This window comes from Saccopteryx bilineata, chromosome 3 (assembly GCF_036850765.1).
Source record: "Saccopteryx bilineata isolate mSacBil1 chromosome 3, mSacBil1_pri_phased_curated, whole genome shotgun sequence".
Classification (NCBI taxonomy): domain Eukaryota; kingdom Metazoa; phylum Chordata; class Mammalia; order Chiroptera; family Emballonuridae; genus Saccopteryx; species Saccopteryx bilineata.
Window position 1 is genome coordinate 93,690,398 of NC_089492.1, and position 19,415 is coordinate 93,709,812.

The 19,415-nt window shown below is 42.4% G+C and overlaps 1 protein-coding gene across 3 annotated transcripts in view; it reads left to right on the forward strand.

The window, feature by feature from the left end:
- Positions 1 to 19,415, forward strand: part of CRIM1 (cysteine rich transmembrane BMP regulator 1) — a 194,076-nt gene that overhangs the window by 147,441 nt on the left and 27,220 nt on the right. For all 3 annotated transcript variants that reach the window (XM_066266890.1, XM_066266892.1, XM_066266891.1), the window contains exons 8-12: positions 215 to 343; positions 9,038 to 9,197; positions 12,213 to 12,334; positions 13,584 to 13,793; positions 17,597 to 17,812. In XM_066266890.1, the coding sequence (XP_066122987.1) occupies positions 215 to 343; positions 9,038 to 9,197; positions 12,213 to 12,334; positions 13,584 to 13,793; positions 17,597 to 17,812 (837 nt within the window). The remainder of the gene's footprint in view (positions 1 to 214; positions 344 to 9,037; positions 9,198 to 12,212; positions 12,335 to 13,583; positions 13,794 to 17,596; positions 17,813 to 19,415) is intronic.

Sequence of the window (19,415 nt, forward strand, 5' to 3'; positions counted from 1 at the left end):
TAGAACTTCTGGGATTATCAAAAAATCTAAATAAAAAGATTTCTTTTTCAAAGGTTAAGGACATTATGAAAGTATAAAAGTTTAGGATTTGATGAAAATTGATTAGTTGGGTTTTTTTGTAACACTGCAGTGTGGGATTTCAGAGACTGAATAGCATCTAAGAGATAGTCATATGTTTCATTGATTATTTTTTTCCCTCTCTCTTTGTGATTAGAACCAACCTACATCACCATCGATCCACCTGCATGTGGGGAGTTATCAAACTGCACCCTGACAGAGAAGGACTGTGTTTATGGTTTCAAATTTGATCACAACGATTGTCGAACTTGTCAGTGCAAGAGCAGTAAGTACACGGAAGACGCGTTTGTTTTGGGGGGTTTTCTGAGCCTAACATTGTCAAAGCATATTATGTGATTGAATATCTTTTGCATTCCTGTTCGTGACATTCCCTTAGCAACCTGAAAAAAAAAACACAAAAACTTTTGTACTGAACACAAAAAAATACAGTCATTTGGAGGAGAAAGCTGCTGCTTTATTCTCCTTTTCATCTTTATTTCTTTGTGTTCAGATGTTCCTTGCTATCCAGTGGCATCAGGGGTACACCCCTCGGGGCTCAGAGTCCCTCTTCCTAACCACCCCATTGGCTCTCTAACATAACCTTGCTGGGGTCATCCAGTCACAAGGAGGTCACCACACAGAGGGTGTCACTGGCCATGTATGGCAGTCAGAGTCCTTAGAATGGGCTTCACTTTGTTGATCCCAGCTCTCCTCCATGCAGATGCCAGTCCTGTCCCTAAGCCATGACCTCTGAAACTTGATAGATTCTATTGCATTTCTTCAAAATACGCACAAAAACGGCTTGCCTTTCATGTTTAAAACAATTTTGAATTTCCTTAATTCTTCTACCAAAATAAATATCTTGAGTCTCCTCAGCCATTCTCCGGGTGATAAAGGTTTCTAGAACTTTTGTGGGTTTTTTTTATCTTTTGACACACTTACTGTATGTCCTTGTCCTTATATAAATGTGTGGCCCAGAAGTAAACCAAGTACTCCAGACTGTGGTCTGACAGTGCAGTTCTGTGGTGAGGCCTGAGTTTGCTTTAGCTCCTTGAATCTGCGCACCGTTGGCTGGTCCTGAGTTTATTATCAGCAGCTGGAACCACCTGGTGTGTTCTTCACACCAGCTGCTTGTTAGGTGGTTCTTGTTTGTTCTGTGTTTTGAACATCTTATTTTTAAAAATTTTTATTTATTGGTTTCAAAGAGAGAAAGGGGTTGGGAGAAAGGAACAGGAAGTATCAACTCATATCAGTTGCTTCCCATATGTGCCTTGACCAGGCAAGCCCAGGGTTTCAAACCCGCGACCTCAGCATTCCAGGTCGACACTTTATCCACTGCGCCACCACAGGTCAGGCTGAATATTTGATTTTTTTTTAAATGACATAAATACAGGAACACATTTAACAAGAAATTATCCTGAGAATTTCAAACCATTTTCCAACTAGTTGGGATGGTTTTGAATCTTGACAATGTGATTTCACACCTTACCTATGCCTCCAGCTTATATAAAATAAGAATAACTTCCATGCCTCATTTAAAGCATTGAAGTAAAATTAAGTGACAGAATGAAGGACAGATTCCTGTTGCTCTAAGGACCTTCCTGCCAAAGGACAGTGGACCATCATTCTCACTTCCAGTGGAGTCATTTAGCTCACGACACTCACCTTCACCTCCACACGGAAGTCTTGAAACACTCAACCTTTTTATCTGTGAAATCAAAATACAAGGTAGTTGAAGCATTCCTTTGCTGGAAAGCTCATTTTAAACGTAAAATGAAGTTCGTGGGGCCTGGCTTGTTCTTCATGACCCTGTGGAGGCGCCTGGTGGTCTTGGCTCTCTTCTCCAAATGTCCCAAACCACGTGTTCCATAGTTCCTTCTGCAGAATTCTCCGTTGTGAGTGTCAAACTCAGTTCTGTAGTTTTAGACTCCTTTGTCCCTTCTGCATTGACCTTTGGCCTCCTTTAGTTTTCTGAACTCTCTCTCCATTCTCTCCGATCTCTTCTAAACATAGTCAGTGCTTCTCTAATAAGCAGGTTCTTTGTGAGCCCCTGGGTATGATGATCCTGGGCTTGGAGAATTGGAATTACTTAATGCAGATAGATACTCACTTTCTCATTTATCCAACATCTTGGGCTTTCTCTTCCTCTTAATCTTTATTGTTTAATACTTTCTGTTGTAAGAATATTTTAATAGGGAAGAAAGATACAAAATAGGAGTTGAGTAATTCGGTTTTCTTAATCACATGCAGTCATCCTGCTATCTGCCTGACGAAGTTAGTGCTAAACGGAGTTGAGAAAGCTGTCGTTGACTATGGGTTTTGCCACCTTTCAATTTCCCATATACCTGCAGCCCTCGGGGGCTGTCCTGCCTTCCTGCAGTTGTTTCTGTCCAGTGGAGGCCAATCCCTGTCAGGCACCTGTCTGCTTTCGTAGCCCCCATTGGAAGCCCAATTGATTCCTGAGCTCCTTTGGCAGACACATTGGTTTACATTAAATGGCCACCTTTGTTTTTTGACAATAAGATAATTAGTGATTGTGTCCTGAAGCATTTATATTTTAATCCTTCTTATCTCTCTTGAGAGACACATCCTTTTTGATCATGGGTGGGTACCTAAGTTTTTTCCCTGAACTTTTAGAAGTCTAAAAATAGAGATTTCATTTTGCTTGATCACCCCACCTACCGCCTTCACACGTGGACTTGGCTGTTCGGAACTTTCTGGCCCCGTGGTCCATGCTTATTGTGAGACCCCATCACTTCACGATGAGCCCTTTGTAGTTAAGTCCAACGAAGCAGTTTCCCTTAGTGGTCATCAAAGCAAGTCGAAAACGTATTCCTGGCTTTTTGCAAACTGAGACTCTCGGAGAAACTCCGCTCTGCCTGTCTGTGTTAGGGTGCATTCTGGCTTCATCAGAGGAACATCCGTGCAAACTACCTGGTTGCACCTCCGTCTCATTGACACATAGAAACATGTACAGGAGACTGTTGCATTTGTGTCAATGATTTTTTTTACATATAAGTCTTTATTAGCCAGTCATTCTTTGCGAAGTTTACCTATTTTGGAATATTTAGTCTTTATTTCTTCCTCCCTACCTCCCTCCGTTCTTCCTTTGCCTGGTCTAGATAAGCACCCGCCGAGTTCTAGGTACTGTGGTAAGTGTTAATGCCGTAAAGGTGAATGAAACAAAAGACCTGCCCTAATTTTAAAAATAAAACAAATCTGTATCTGACACACAACTAAAATACCACTTCAAGCCAAATTCTATAATTTACAGAAGTACATTCTATTAAGAGAACGTGTTCGTCCTGTAGGAGAACCCACACACTTGTTTACACCAGACTGGGGAAGTAACCGACCCATCTCCCAGACCGGCACTCAGCACTCCGCTGATGTGTGAAGGAGCAGGGAACCCTCAGAACGAGGGGTGCTACTGGACACCTTTCTTGGCCGAAATCCCCTCCTGAGGTCTTATCATCCTGACCACGTATTCGTTTCATCACACTGAGATTCTCGACCTGGGTTAGTCTGTTGCCACCTCACTCCATGCCGCTGTACACCTAAAAATGTAACTGAACACCAAGTGGAACGTGTCAGTTTGACCTTATCTTCAGAAGTCTAGTCCTAGAGCGTTCTGTTCTCACCCCTCCCAGCCGCAGTTCTGATTATTTAATTTGTGTGAAAGCCACACCTTTCGGAAGTGAGTCAGGCTAAACCAGGCTGCCAGAATCCCTGGTTGTGAGATTCTTGTGGTTGTATGCACACAGCTCTCCTACTGGCCTCTGGCCTCTGGCTTCAGACCGTGCCTCTGGGTCATCACAGCAAGTGGCTCTACCTCTCTGGGCCTCTGTGTGCTCTGTCTTTAAAGAGCAGGCGATAATACCTAACTAATGGGTTATGTTGAGGACTAAATACATGAGTGCGTTACTCACCGACATATGTTAATTGTTCACACGATCAATCGTTATTTTGTAACATCCATTTCTGAGTCAGCCCAGGCGAGTTGATGTGGAAAGCCCCAGCTTCCCCTCCTTTGTTCCAACATCCACCTGCCTTTGGTTCTTCCTGCCTTCTGAGGACACTCACAGGCAGCTTTGCCCTTACCTGTTCACGGTAACCCTTGAATACTCTTGTTCTTTTACCCAGCTTTAGAAAAAGGAAGTCCCTTGTAGTGAAGGATGGCTTAAGCATGCATGTTCTTTTTCCCATTGCAGCTACTTGATGAGTAATGATTTCATCCTAAGTTTCTCCCATACATTATTATTTTTGCACCCCACCAAAATGCTGTTTGATCCCATGCAGTGGTCCTAACCATTGATTCCTAAATTTTATGTTAGAGATTATACTTTGTCTCTATAGACTACTGACATCAAGATTTCTCAGGGTAAGAAGAGCACGGAATAAATACTTCTCTCCTGTTCATTGGTGTGCTGATTCATTCATTTTTTCCTTCCATTCATCTAGCACTTGTTGAGTGCTTACTTACTCTATGCCAAGCACTAGGGATTAAAAAAAAATGGACCTTATCGTGACTAATATTGATTATATGTTGGTAATATTGTTAATATGCTAATATGTTGTAACAATACTGCAACATAGTCAAGCATATTATGGACAATTACTTTTAAAATTGAAATCAAAACCTAGGTGAAACATGCCATTCAAAGTACTTGGAAGGTATGACAGAGGATTCTTTTTTTTTGAACCTATAACAAGTAGCGTTTTTATAACGCTGCTAAGCAAAGTACTGCATCAAGTACATACGGAGAAATTTAAATATCCCTGACTCATTTTCTCAAGGACATGTTTAGAATAAAGAAAAATGTGGTGAATAATGTTTAAGAAAGTACTCTAGCAACAAAAATTAAATCATTTGGATAAGCTACTATAACCTAAAACTGGTACATGCTATTAATATCATTGCTTTTTAACCAGAAATATTTGTTCTTGTCAAATAGACCTAGTACACTTCAGCTTACTATATGAATTATATATAGTAAGTGCCATCTATATGAATTAAATACCATTAATCTTTTGGCATCTTATTTTTTACATCTTTAAATCAAGTGGATTTAGCTTGGATTATTTGTAACTTCTCCACTTCTAATATTCTATGACTCTAGGAATTAATAACACTTTTATCTAGAAACTGATTCAGACATGGAAAATTAATGGTGGCAGGGAGAAAAAGCCTTCGTATTGTTCATGGAATATCTATCTGAATCAGGCATCTAAAGAAGGTTGCAGCATCAAATATAGGGAGGCTGACTCCTCATTTTTATTTCACTGTAACTCTGAGCAAACACTTAATCAGGGTCACAGTGGGAACCACCGCTGACAGTGTTGCATTTCTTTAATAGTTTCAGAACTTTCTGGTGTCCGTAACTGATATAGCCTGTCAGTGGGAATTGGCAGTGCCAGGTGGGAAGTACACAGCCCAGAAGGTTAGCAGCATCACATTCTGTTCTCTCTGTAAGTCACAAGGTATTCACTCATAATAAAGTGTGAATGATGGTTCCTGCACTCGTGCCACATCTTGGACCTGGGAGCAAACATCTCTTTTTCTCCAGAGTAAAGCGAGTATATTACGTAGCTGCTATCGACCAGCCCTAATGCACAAGCCCTGTACTTGGCCATGATTTATAACTTTCCTTTCAATAGTAATTTCCCCCTATGGATTAGAAAGCATTTATAGATCACAGTAAAGTCATAATGCTGAAAAATATGAACACAAAGCCACCATTCTTTCTGTGGCTGCCTCAAGTGAGTTACTAAAGCTTTTCGAATAAACGTATAAACCCCCACCCATCTACAAATAAGACACTTCTGATCTGTCCTGCTGTTTATGTAAATGTTTGCCTTGATGATATATTTCTCTTTCAAAAAGTCCATAATTGTTACATGGATCTAGGACTACCTTACAGTCCATCATTAATGTTCTGTGTTTGAGCTAGAAGATGGTATTTTGAAATGTTTAACAAGGGCCAGTATTTTAGAAAATTTTCAAAACTAGCAAAGTAAGATTTTTCATTCTGTTGTTTTCCTGTTCATTTGGCAGCCTTGGTGGGAGTGGAGGAGTAAATAACAAGAATATTGACTGATTCATTCATTCATTTTGCAAATACTTACTGAACACTCACTCCATGCTAACCACCATGGTAGCGCCTGGACTGTATAAATAAAGAAAATAGATCCCTGTAGCAGAGCCCCTTTCTTTTAGGGAGCAGAATCGAGCCAGGCCTAGACCATAACATGCCGATGAGCCGTCAGGGTAGCAGTGGAATGCCCTGCCCTAGGTGGCCTGGCTAGTCTGCTGTCTAGGAACACCTTGAATTTTTGTTTAAATAACACCCTTTGCTTGGAATTCTCTGCCATTGCAAAGCAGAAGTGGTTAAAACAAATTTAGTTTTTATCAAATTTTTTTTAACTTGGTCATGCCACACTTTTCTTTAAGTGTCAAGCCCATTCTGGATTAAGGTGTACAGAAAAACTACATTTTTAAAGGACTAAAAAAATAAAGACACAGTCTGACCAGGCAGTGGTGCAGTGGATAGAGCATCGGACTGGGATGCAGAGGACCCAGGTTCAAAACCCCAAGGTCGCCAGCTTGAGCGTGGGGTCGCTGGTTTGAGCGAGGGATTATAGACATGACCCCATGGTCTCTGGCTTGAGCCAGAAGGTTACTGGCTTGAAGCCCAAGGTCACTGGCTTGAGCAAGGGGTCACTTGTTCTGCTGTAGCCCCCCCCCATCAAGGCACATATAAGAAAGCAATTGAGGAACAGCTAAGGTGCCACAATGAAGAATGGATGCTTCTCATCTCTCTCCCTTTATGTGTCTCTGTCTCTATCTGTTCCTCTCTCTGTCTCTGTCATAAAAATAAATAGATAGATAAAGCCACAAAGGTGATTCAACTCCAGAGTTTCAAGGAATTTAATGCCAAAGGATGCTGACTTTGAGGAGCTCTCAGAGTGTTTTTAATTCATCTGTTTCCCAACATAATCTTGATATTGTGACCTTAAAAATTCTTGTAAGAGAGAAATGGGCTCACAATTTAGATCTCAGTGTCCGAGGGAGAAATACGGCTCTGAAGTCTTCTCCCTCCTTCATCCTTCCCTTAATAATGGGAAGGAGATGGAAAGTGATGACCTTTCAAGTTATATAATTACAAATTTTTAAATAAGACATTTAGAATTTGGCTTTTAAGGATGAAAATTAGCAATCAGTTGTTTTCACATGTAATACAGACCCACCAGGTTGTATTAAGTACACATAAAGAAAGGTTTATAATGATGAAGTAAAAAATTATATCATAAATCATTTTCCTTTTTTAAAAGATAGCAAATTAAATATTTGAGTATTGCCAGTTAAGATTCATGAAAGATGTTATCTTAAAGTATTTCTGTAAAACGTGAGCTCATTTCACATATTAATTGTAGCCAAGGTTTAATTTTAGGTGAGATGATTTGTGTGTGGAAGGGACAGATGTGTTCTATTTTTCTAGTAATTTATGCATTATTTATAATATTTATGCTTAAAGGGTATCCAAATTCAATAAAGATTAATTTAGTATTTCAACAAAAATAGTCTCTGCTTTTTATCTTACTAATCCATGAAGAACAATAATCAAACATTGCCACACTTTTGCCATCAGAATTTGATTGCCTGTCAAATTCTGCAGTTATCTTAGACAAGTCTCAGCTTCTTTAGTTCTATCACTAAGCATGCTTTTTACCTTAACATTTTTCCTCTCTGTATTATGCTGTTAATCTCTGTATCATACTTTTTAAAGTCTTTTCAGATGACTTCTATGAAGCTAATATCTCTAATAGTTTCTTTTGCCAGTCACCATTGCTTCTTTTTATTTTTTCTTCTAAACTAATAAGTTAAAACTGAGCAATAGAGGACACTTTAAACATTTCAAACAGTGAATACACAGTAATCCAGATATTCCTTTGGTACATTTAATTAAGTGTATCTGTATACCTGGGTATTTGTCAACAGTAGAGAAAAAAAGCCAAATGAAATACTTTCTATCATATTATAGGAGATGCCCTTTATAAAGAAAGTGTAAGAAGGCCTGGTTGGTTGGCTCAGTGGTAGAGCATTGGCCCAGCGTGTAGATATCCCGAGTTCGATTACGGTCAGGGCACAGAGGAGAAGCACCATTTGCTTCTCCTCCCTCCCCCTCTCACTCTCTTTCTCATCTCTCTCTCTCTCTCTCTCCCTCTCTCACTCTTTCTCTCATTTCCTCCCCTCCTGCAGCCAAGGCTAAGATTAGAGCAAATTGGCCCCGGGCACTGAGGATGGCTCCATGGCCTCCACCTCAGTTGCTAGAATGGCTCCGGTTGCAGTGGAGCAATGCCCAGAGGGGCCGAGCATCGCCCCCTAGTGGCCATGCTGGGTGGATCCTGGTCAGGCATATGCGGGAGTCTGTGTCTGCCTCCCCTCCTCTCACTAAAAAGTTTAAAAAAAAAACATAAATAATTTATGCTTCATTGTATACTATGCAGGATGATAAAATATCATCTAAAACTTGTAAGAGTAAACATGTAAACATTTAAGAAAGGCATTATTATAGTCATGCCATAGAAACAAGATATATAATGACATTTTTGGTGTAAAATGTTTATCAATCAATGGTAATCAGTAGTTTGAGGTGACTAAAAATCAAGAAAAACTACACTCAATTTCATCTGTACTGCAAACAGGATTTCCCAGACTGCTCTTCAGTGTCCAATTAGAATATGCTTCAGAAATCTAGTTTTCAAAGTTTTTTCTGTGTATTAGTGCCAAAACATGGAATTATGATGTGATAACCATGAACTAGTGCGATCTATACATTTCACCCATCCCTAATGCTATAGTGGAGCTGAGAAATGTCCAGGTGTGGGAGGCGGGAAGGCCAGGGGCAGGGGCCGGAGCACCCATGCGTCCTGCCCTACTCCTCTTCAGAAGGAACATGCTGTCTGTGTGTCTTCACAGGGGAGGAGCTGTGCACGAGCCTCAAGCGAGGCTGCTCGCTGGACTGCCCCTTGGGTTTCCTGACCGACGCCCACAACTGCGAGATCTGTCAGTGCCGCCGCCCCCGGCCCAAGAAGTGCAGATCCATCATCTGTGAGAAGTATTGTCCACTTGGATACCTGTACGTATTTATGAATTCAGAAGATCTGTTCTTAATAGTCTGTAACCCTGTGAACCGTCTAGACCTGTTTGTGTTGGCTGTTTAGTGTGTTTGTGGACGAGCCGGTGATGTACTAAGTCCAGAATATCTATACGTACTTGTTTATCAGGTGAATCAGGGAGGAGGGACAGGGTGGCGTCTCCACCGATAAGAGTCCAGTGTTACGCCTTCTCTGTTAGATGGGCCAGACCCCGGTTACAACACTGTTCTTGGGGTCTGTTATATGTGACGTCTCCATAGCAGGGGCCCTTGGACGCTACAGGGGCAATGGAATTGTCATGAGGCCCCAGCGGTGTAAGAGTGCTATGCCTGTCACAACTGTCCCAGTGGCTATTTTGTGATAATATATTTAATCAGTTCTTAAGATCATTGGACAGGAACTCATTTGCAATACTGAACATCCTTCTGCCATGCCTTGATATCTTACCTTGGTTCTAGTCTACAGTTCAGAATATTTTTTCTCTTTATGTAGCATTTTATGAATTTTCTTGAAGATAAGGACTACAACTTCTATTTTCAAATACTCTTGATTGAGTCAGACCCTATGAAATCAGATTATTTCAGGGGCGGGGTTGGCAGACACTTCACATTTGTTCTCTAGTGTCTGTATTAGCATCTATTTCTGCCTTTATATGAAGTTGGTCCCTAAAATATTACCTTTTAGAATATTACTTTCTCATTCTTTCCTTGGTTTCCTTCCATTTTAGTCTTCCTGCTTTCCAATTTGATACATTTCTATAGTACTACTGATAATAAGGGACTTAGATTTATTATATCTTGCCCATCTTATTAAAGTCATCATTTTTATTATTCTTGGAAATTCTGGTTTAGCAAGGGGGTGTGGAATTTTAATTCTAATTTTAAAAGCGTGAATTGGGAGCATTATTCTTAAAATTTTTTCCAAGTCCACTAATCATCATCGTTCTTCATCCTAAAATATGAATATGATACCAATAATAGTATAGGTATTTCTTAGCTTAACTGCTAAGGTCGACTAAAGCATGGGTATCTTAAATAGTAGCTAGTAAGGACAGTTTGGAGTCATGGCTGCATTCAAGTCCAGTCTTCATCTTGGACAAGAATCCCAGAGGATTTTAGATGCCACTTTGTATTATTCCTGTCGGTAAGCACATTCAGGGAGGACCCAGTTGACCACAGTCGACATGAGCCAGAATAGTAGCGGTTTTCCAAGGACAGCCTCTGAAGGAGAAATCTTGGCCAGACACCATATGGGAGTGTCCGAATGAAGACAGCCACTGGTGCTCCTGTACATACTTGCTGGGAGGATCATTCATGCATGTGAACGCTTACAGATGGGAGGGAGGAGTGCGTGGATGGATGAATAAATGAATGAGCAAACCAGTGGAAGCCCCGATAGGTCTTGGAAATGACTCAGTAATATGACAGGGGTGTGAATAATTCAGATAAGGCATAGTTGTCTTTGTGTTACACACAGACCATTTCACTTAGCAGATTGTAGTTCAGTTGTCACTTGGGTGAACCAGGTGAGATACCAAGTTTCCATAGGGCTGTCTTCCTTTAGAATCCCTTCATTTTCCCAAGATGAGAAAGAACAGGTTGTTCTGTTTTGTTTTTTCAGTTGAACATCATTGTTGCTACTCAGAGCTAACTGGGAGGAAGCCGGAGGGTAAACAGGGATTCTTCCTGTGGGGGAGGTGTCGAGCCTAAGATAGGACTCAGCCTTGTGGCCAGTGGGCACAGGACAAAGGCAAGTGGCTGAGCTCCTTTTGTAACAGGCAGTGTCCTTCTCCCTTTCAGGACAAAAAGGAATTATTGGTAAGAATATTTTGTCCAGCCTAACCAGGCGGTGGCACAGTGGATAGAGTGTCGGACTGGGATGTGGAGGACCCAGGTTCAAGACCCCGAGGTCGCCTGCTTGAGCGTGGGCTCATCTGGTTTGAGCAAAAGCTCACCAGCTTGGACCCAAGGTCGCTGGCCTGAGCAAGGGTTACTCGATCTGCTGAAGGCCCGCGGTCAAGGCACATATGAGAAAGCAATCAATGAACAACTAAGGTGTCACAACGAAAAACTAATGATTGATGCTTCTCATCTCTCTCCGTTCCTGTCTGTCTTTTCCTATCCATCCCTCTCTCTGACTCTCTCTCTGTCTTTGTAAAAAAAAAAAAAAAAGAAAGAAAGAAAGAAAAAGAAGAATATTTTGTCCAGAAAAATCTTCACTTAAACTACTATGATGTTAGTTATGAATCTGTACTTTATTATTTATTTAATATCATCATCCCAGTCAGCACAAAACTTAGGCACTCTCGCTTACTAAAGGAAAAACAAAACGTTTATCCCGCCTTTTCCTTTACCCCATATGCTTCTGTCATACCCACCCCATGGAGGGAGCACTTTTCAGTTGACACGCTTTTATAAGTAATGAAGTGCAGGATCTCTGAAGGCTATGTTCTTTATCAACACTTGTGTCACGTTCCTGGGACTATGGATCCTTAACCTTCTGCCTTCTATAAGTTTCAGTAGATACCACATTCAAGTTTTACTGAAATTTCTCAGAGAATGTCGGTATGGGAGGAAGCCTGTAGCCCTTACAAAGGAAGGGCCTCTGCCCCCAGTGCTGGCCTCCAGGATTGACCAGAAGTGTACCCTCACCATCCTGTTCACACAGTTGCACGTTCGTCCTGCAACATTGTGGTACCATTTTTCCTAATTAAACCACCGGTTCTGTTACTGGGATTCTTGCATTTACATTCCAGAAGCACATAAGTGCTTGAGCAGTTCTAAACCTTGGCCACGGGTAGGGGACCGGGAAGGGGGAGGGGGCAATGATGGCCACAGGAAGCTAATTGCACATCACTCCAGGAATTTTTTAGCAAGCGAAAGTCAAGCCGTTCTGCTTAATAACAAGATCGCTTCACGGACCCCTTGGTCTGCATGTTTGGGCATCATTTCAGACTTTTGAATTTTCTGACCTCTGACAAAATTTTAATTACCCAGGAAGAATAAGCATGGCTGTGACATCTGTCGCTGTAAGAAATGCCCAGAGCTCCCATGCAGTAAAATCTGCCCCTTGGGTTTCCAGCAGGACAGTCACGGTTGTCCTATCTGCAAGTGCAGAGGTAAGTGTGAGCATGCGACCCTTCCCCCTCAGGGCAGACAGGGCACGGCAACAAAGAACAGAAGGACATCTTGTAAATGAAACAGTTTCAGTGATTGCTGTCTGCTCGGACACAAATGACCCTTTCTGTGGGACCATCCCTTTTTCTATCATCTTAATAGAATAAAAGCTCACAACAGAATTTAAGCATAGAATGGACAAGCCCATTAGCCAAATTAATCACTTCCCAGTTCTTCAGTTTTACTTGTCTCAGGAACTTTAGCCTCCGGCCCTTTATCTTGACCTCCATAGTCTCCCTCTGTCCGGCAGTGGACAGACACAATTGATAGAGCAGAGATCCCTGTTGAAACCCCGAGGTGGGCGTGGCTGCGCAGTCTGCTCCTGTATTTTCTGGTAACACTGTTGCCCTGAGAACTTCGACTTCTGCTGAGTTAAGCACATGCCAGCCAATCACTGTGTGCAGGCGTTAGTCCGGGCGTACCTTTTGTCTGGGACTCCCTCCCACCCCCGGAACGAGGTCTCGGAGCCCTGCAAGCCTGAGCACTATTCTGCCCTTCCCCCAGCTCCAACCCAGCTGCCCCCCCCCCCCCGTGCGTTTCAGTTGTCAGCATGATCCACAGAGGAAGCCAGAAAAGATCCCTCCAGTTTGTTCTGTGTTGTTTTTTAAAAGTTGGACAGTTATGACCTTAAGGTGTTTTAAAATGTCAGAGTAAATAAAAACTTAGTCCCCGCTTTTAATCATTCCGCTGAACAAAAATGCATCAATTGCCAGGGGCCCAGGACTTCCCCGTTGGATGGCTTCTGGAGTGATCATTCTGCATATATGAAACATAGGGGTAACAGTTGCTGTGAAGTCAATGCTTGTTGTATAAAAATGAGAAAGTTGGGCTGCACGATTTGGGCCTGCAGATGCCCCCGTGTCAGCCATATGCAGCTGGCATATTAAAATTTCCTTTTCCTTTAATAAAACTCTTCAAAATTAAAAAAAAAAATGAGAAAGTTGATTGAAAGGAATAAAAATCAACTGTAATCCCCCCAATAGGAAAGAAATGTATTTGCAGGTTTTATCTTTCTATTTTTTTTTTCCTCTCAAAACTGAGAGCATGTTAACTTCAATTCTTTTCACGAGAGAACTGTCCTTTGTAGATGGGACTTTTGGTGGCTGGGTAGCATTACCTGTAAGGACACGACGGGCTGTTTGTCCTGCTCAGTAGCTGCATCTTCACCAAGGCTGCCTTCTGTCTGTCCAGAGGTCCTCGCGTCGGCCGGATCACATGTCCTGGCGGGCGCGTGTCTGTCCATGGATGGCCATCACCATAAAAACGAGGAGAGCTGGCACGACGGGTGCCGGGAATGCTACTGTCACAATGGACGGGAGATGTGTGCCCTGATCACCTGCCCGGTGCCTGCCTGCGGCAACCCCACCATCCACCCGGGACAGTGCTGCCCGTCGTGTTCAGGTAAAGGCTGGCGGCTCGCTGGGCGCTTCTAAGCAGCTGGTGGTTCCTGCCCAGCAGGGTGGCGGGGGGATGCAGAGGAAGACCCAGAACACGTTTCAGCTCTCCGTGGTGTTTGTCCATTAACACCCACAAAGTCAGACCAGAGAAAACGAAAGCTCCAGCGCTCCGCTCCTCGTTTTTTTAATGGTTTACTCAATTATATTGGTCGTTGAACTATGTTTACATAAAAGTCTGTGGGCTTATGAACCTAAATTCCAGCTCTCCATTTGACAGAGAGTGTATTAAGGCTGAACATCTTAGTTAATTGGAAGAGATTGGTGTTAATCTTATTCCATAAAAGCTTATTATTTATAAAGTAATATTGGAGATGGAGAGCTATTGAAGTCTGTAGCTATTACTCTTTTTTAAATTAATGGCTATGTGGCATTCTTGCCAAATAGAGACATTTAGAGTGACCACACATCCAAAACATTTAAAATTGTAATAATAGTAATCAGGATAAGTTAGCAGAAGAGCAGAACAGATTATATAACTCCTGGGGGTCCGAATTATGGTTGTCAGTAATAGTCACTATTATCATAATACCTCATCTAGTGCCTTTCATCCAAAGATGAAACACAGTTTTATATTCATTATTTCTTCCCCTGTGCAGGCTACTGTGAGTGAGGGAAAAATACGCTCAGGCCATTTTCATTTGGCAAACAGACACAGGAAGATCATCTCTCTTCTGATGAAGAGTAAAATAGCATGGCAAGCAGTCCAGGGAGAAGAGAGGTTGCCCATTCTTACATCCGATTTCTTTGAAAGTTGCAATGCACCTGTCAGATTTTGGAGTAGTGATGATTTTCCCTCTGGTCAGTCCTGGTCCTGTACCTCCCTGTGGATACGTGCGCTTGTGCAGCGGGTGCAGCCGGGAGCCCGGGGCCGGCCGAGCCCGGGAGGGAAGGTGGCTTAAAGGCCAGGCTGCACCTGCTTTGCCTTGCAGTGAGTGGCAGGGTGGGCGAGAGGGACCCTTGAGGTCCCTTTCAGCCCTGAGATTCTACATACCTCAGTAGCTGAGGGATCCAGGTGACAGGCAGCCCTCAGGCCCCTGTAAAGGGACCAGGTTACACTGCTTTTGCCCCCTTCGTTCAGTCAGATGTGCTCTATATTGAAACTCCCCTTTCACATGTCTTGTTGGTTAAATATGAAACACCACTAGCGTCTACTGCAACAGAAGGTAAATGAGCAATGTGATGAGACAAAACTTGTGGGAAAGAAAAAAATTATTCCAGTGAAGACCCCTTGCTTTAATTACAGGCATGAGTGTGCAAAGCATGGGCCGCACCTGGGGCTTTGCTAAACATGCGCTCAGCGCAGACTGAGTCAGATGGTGGAAAGGCAAAGATGTTCTGAGAACAGATGGTTGACTTGAGAACTGAAAGTTAGTGGAACCAGAACTAGTTTTCTCTATTACAGAGATACGGGAAGTGCTGACGCAAACACACCGAACTATCGCTGTGGTATTGTGAGGGCATGTATGAAAACACATGTACACTGATGTGCAGGGGTGGGCCAGAGCATGTCTACATAACACACATGAACAATACAAGAATAAATAAATAATACAAGAGTAAACTCGCATATACTCACAAATGTAAGCCTACTTTTGCCCATCTCTGTATATGGATGTGAGGATATATTTTTTCCAAATATCTTTATTTTAGTGGATTGTCCCATGTGGATTCTTCTAACGGTCCCAGAATGGTTGCATTCATGGACACCCCCTTTAAAGAATATTTTCGCCTGACCTGTGGTGGCGCAGTAGATAAAGCGTCGACCTGGAAATGCTGAGGTCGCTGGTTCAAAACCCTGGGCTTGCCTGGTCAAGGCACATATGGGAGTTGATGCTTCCAGCTCCTCCCCCCTTCTCTCTCTCTGTCTCTCTGTCTCTCTCCCTCTCTCCTCTCTAAAAAATGAATAAATAAAAATAAAAAATAAAGAATATTTTCTTCTCTCTTCCATTCAAGGATCAGCTGTTTTTCTTTCTAGGTTAAGTGAGCAGCTTTCCTAAACTCTTCTGATGGAAGATTACCAAATGCTATTATTTCTTAGGTTTTTGTTTTTTTTTCCTCTCTCTCTCTTTCTCCCCTTCTCCGTTACAGTTTCTCTTTCAGCTCCATCTCTGGCCACCCTCATGGTTTGCCTGGAGTTACATAGCATACATCCAGCGCTAAGGGAATTATTAGCAAACAAAATCTGCAAGCATCATTTGTCTTCTGACCATTTCCCTGCGTGCCTGTGTTTAAAAGGGCAGTAATTATCGACCTTCTCCAAATCCTTTTGAAAGCAATACAGGAGTCGTCTTAACCATTAGTTTATTGATGGTGTTTGGATCAATGTTTTGTTTTCTCTATACACCACGAGGAAGACACTTTTGTCACCTCGCTGCCACACACCACCACCCCAGCTCAGTTTTCATTCTTGCCTTCCTCTCTATGTTCTTCATACACTGGAAGGTTCGGTCCAGTGGCTTACAAAGATAAGCGTTGGCTGATGTCAGTTTCCTGTTACACATCTGCTCGGTAAAAAGTCCTGTCTTACAAGTTCTCTTGTGACGGAGCTGCATCAAAAGTTACCTCCTTCCCTGGAAAGCAGCCCACACCCGTGCATCTCATCACGACTCTCGTGCTGAGCGCCCCTTTGAAAATAACAGCCTGTAAACTCCTAGGTGATTGTAGCTCTGAGCATCTGCACAGACAGGGTCGACCTGGGGGCCCGTCTCCACCGGGCTCCTAGCAGGAGCTCGCCAGGATGTCTCCAGACTGCTGCTCGGCGGGGTCCGACACTGTCAGCACCTTGAAATGCTTGTTGTGTTTGGATTACATGAACATGGTTAATGTTTTCATACTTCTCAGCACAACTTCAGGGAAACTCCCCAGCACCTCTAGACATTTTCAACATGAAATTCCCTCTCTATCATTATCACCTCACCAAGAGGCCAGAGTCGCCTCTCCTGTGGGGAAGGAAATCAGAGTTGTCATCAGCCGCTGAGCACGCACCTCTCTTGATGGTGCTGTTGCCAAACCAATGTTTCTCCTCAGGTGAGGGTTTTCAGACTCTTGATTCTGCAAGAACATTCCTGCTCAGTCTGCTGGCAGTGATTTAGACTGGGGTGTGGCCAGCTCAACAGCAGAGTGCATTTCCAAGCATAAACGTATTCAGAGTCCCAGAGGTAATGGAGAGGATGGCATGCAGAGCAGTTGGAAATGGTGTTTAACCTGGAGGCATCTCCATGACCCAGATGTAGACCTATGTTCAAATTCCTTGTCTGCCCTAATACACTGAGTTTACTCACATGTAAAGTAGATGAAGAGTACCTACCCCACAAGGTTGATGTAAAGAATAAATAAAATGCTACATGTTGAGCACTTTGCATGGATATTGAACCATAGCAAACATTTAATAAGTAGAAATAAAAAAACCATTCTAGACAGTTCCTTTATCATCACAGTGGTCTCCTAAGAGGCTCTAGTTCTTGTTTCTAGGCTAGGAGTTCTCTTCCTGTAATTGAATTCTTCGTTGGCTTCTCTCATTATTGATAAAGCCAAACCACTTGAATCTTACTTCCTAAATCCAGCTCTTCTGCTGCTGTTACCTTATGCTTATTTCTGTGCATGAAATATTTCCTTCACTGTTCTTCCTGGTAAGAACCAGAGGGAGACACTCCACCGTCAGTTCATCTTCCCACAGCACCAGCTTCAAGTGTTGGTTTGACTGCTGATGAGGAATATCTTCTGTTTTGATTTTATATCCTTGCCCAGATGACTTCGTGGTGCAGAAGCCAGAGCTCAGCATCCCCTCCATTTGCCACGCCCCTGGAGGGGAGTATTTTGTGGAAGGAGAAACGTGGAACATAGACTCCTGTACTCAGTGCACCTGCCACAGCGGGCGGGTGCTGTGTGAGACAGAGGTGTGCCCGCCGCTGCTCTGCCAGAACCCCTCGCGCACCCAGGACTCCTGCTGCCCACAGTGTGCAGGTAACCAGCGCTGGGCTCCGGGACCCATGTGGCGGGGAAGGCTGCAGCTCAGGCATTATCATTATGCAGGACCAGCAGGTTGAGCCTCACGTGGGAGGGTCCCAAAGCCAGTCACCAGTAACCCAAACAAGAACAAGTGGCAGCCTGCTTTCTAAATTCGTCCCCTCTATAGACCACATATTTATGATTTCAGTACGCCTTGCACTTGAGGTGACTTCAAAGAAGAAAAGGAAGGTGATTGATTCTTTCTGCCATTTTTTTAACCCTATATCTCAGACTTAGGAGACAGTCCTGCTGCATCAGATTATTCCAGATGATTTTGCTAATCCGTTAAAGACAAAGTTGAACAGTTATTGATAAACAATATCAATAAAATTCTTTGAAATATAAGGGTGGTGAAGATACTTTAAGAATGTTAAATGGGAGTCACTAAAATACACATAATGCTGACCCCTCTCAAACCTGTCATGATTAATAAGATCCAAAAGAGTTAAGTGACTTATCACTGCCTGTGCAAAGAGTAGTATTGTTTCCTGGACTGAGCCGGTAAATTTATAGTCATGGAACACACCTAATCAAATTTTGTCGGGATTTTAAACATAAGTTACTGGTTTGTAGCTAAAGTGTTACTTCAGATTAACACTAGAATGTATGACTTTCTTCCAAAAGATACTTAATTTGGACATATTAAATTACCAAGTTGATAACTCACTAGTTTTATTTTGTTGCTTAATCTTTTATCTTTTCAACTTAAATCAATAAGCATTTATCTTCTGAATGTATATTCATAGGGTGTTTCTACTCAGTAAAACATCAACCTCTGCATTTCGTTACTGTTTCATTTTTTCACATTGGCTTCTCCGGTTGTCTGGCCAGAACCCATTGTTGTCGTTGTCTCCAGTGTAGCCGGTGTCCACATTCTCCATGGGTTTGCATCAGTAATCTTTCTGAGTTGCATTAGATGAACTTGCAGGAAAAGCCACACACTTATAGTTGTCATCATGCATTGCTGCTGAGGTCTGACCATCTTGGTACAATATTTTGCTGTAATTAGCAGCCATGTTAATATGAGAAGCTTAATTAATGCAGCAGCTTTACAGGTATAAGAAATAGTTCCTATGTGTTATGTTGTTACAATATGTATAACCTAGTCCCTACCATATTTTTTATCATTAGCACTATTTTATTCAGGTGCAAACCCTGCTGATGATTCTGTGTTATATGTAACCCTGACTATTCCCTTCCTCCGGGTAGAAACCACTTGCAGTGGTCTCTTCCCTGGTGATCATGAATTTATATCCATTTAGATACTTATTTTACATATACTGTGGAATGCCTATATTGAGCCACAGGGATCTCCAGGTTAATGAAAGTAGATGCTACTCCTGTCCAATAGAGTAATAATCCAAAAGAATAGCCAAACAATCCAGTATTCTACTATTAAGTAAATAACGGCAAGTGGTAGAAGGGCCTCTGAAGGAAAGAATTAAAAGCACTTATAACCCAGGAAGCTTTAATTAAAGTGGGAAGTATCTCTGCTACCACTGATAATAGGATCTAAGGTAAATGCAGGGGTTAAGAGGGGGAATGGGAGAGGGGGACT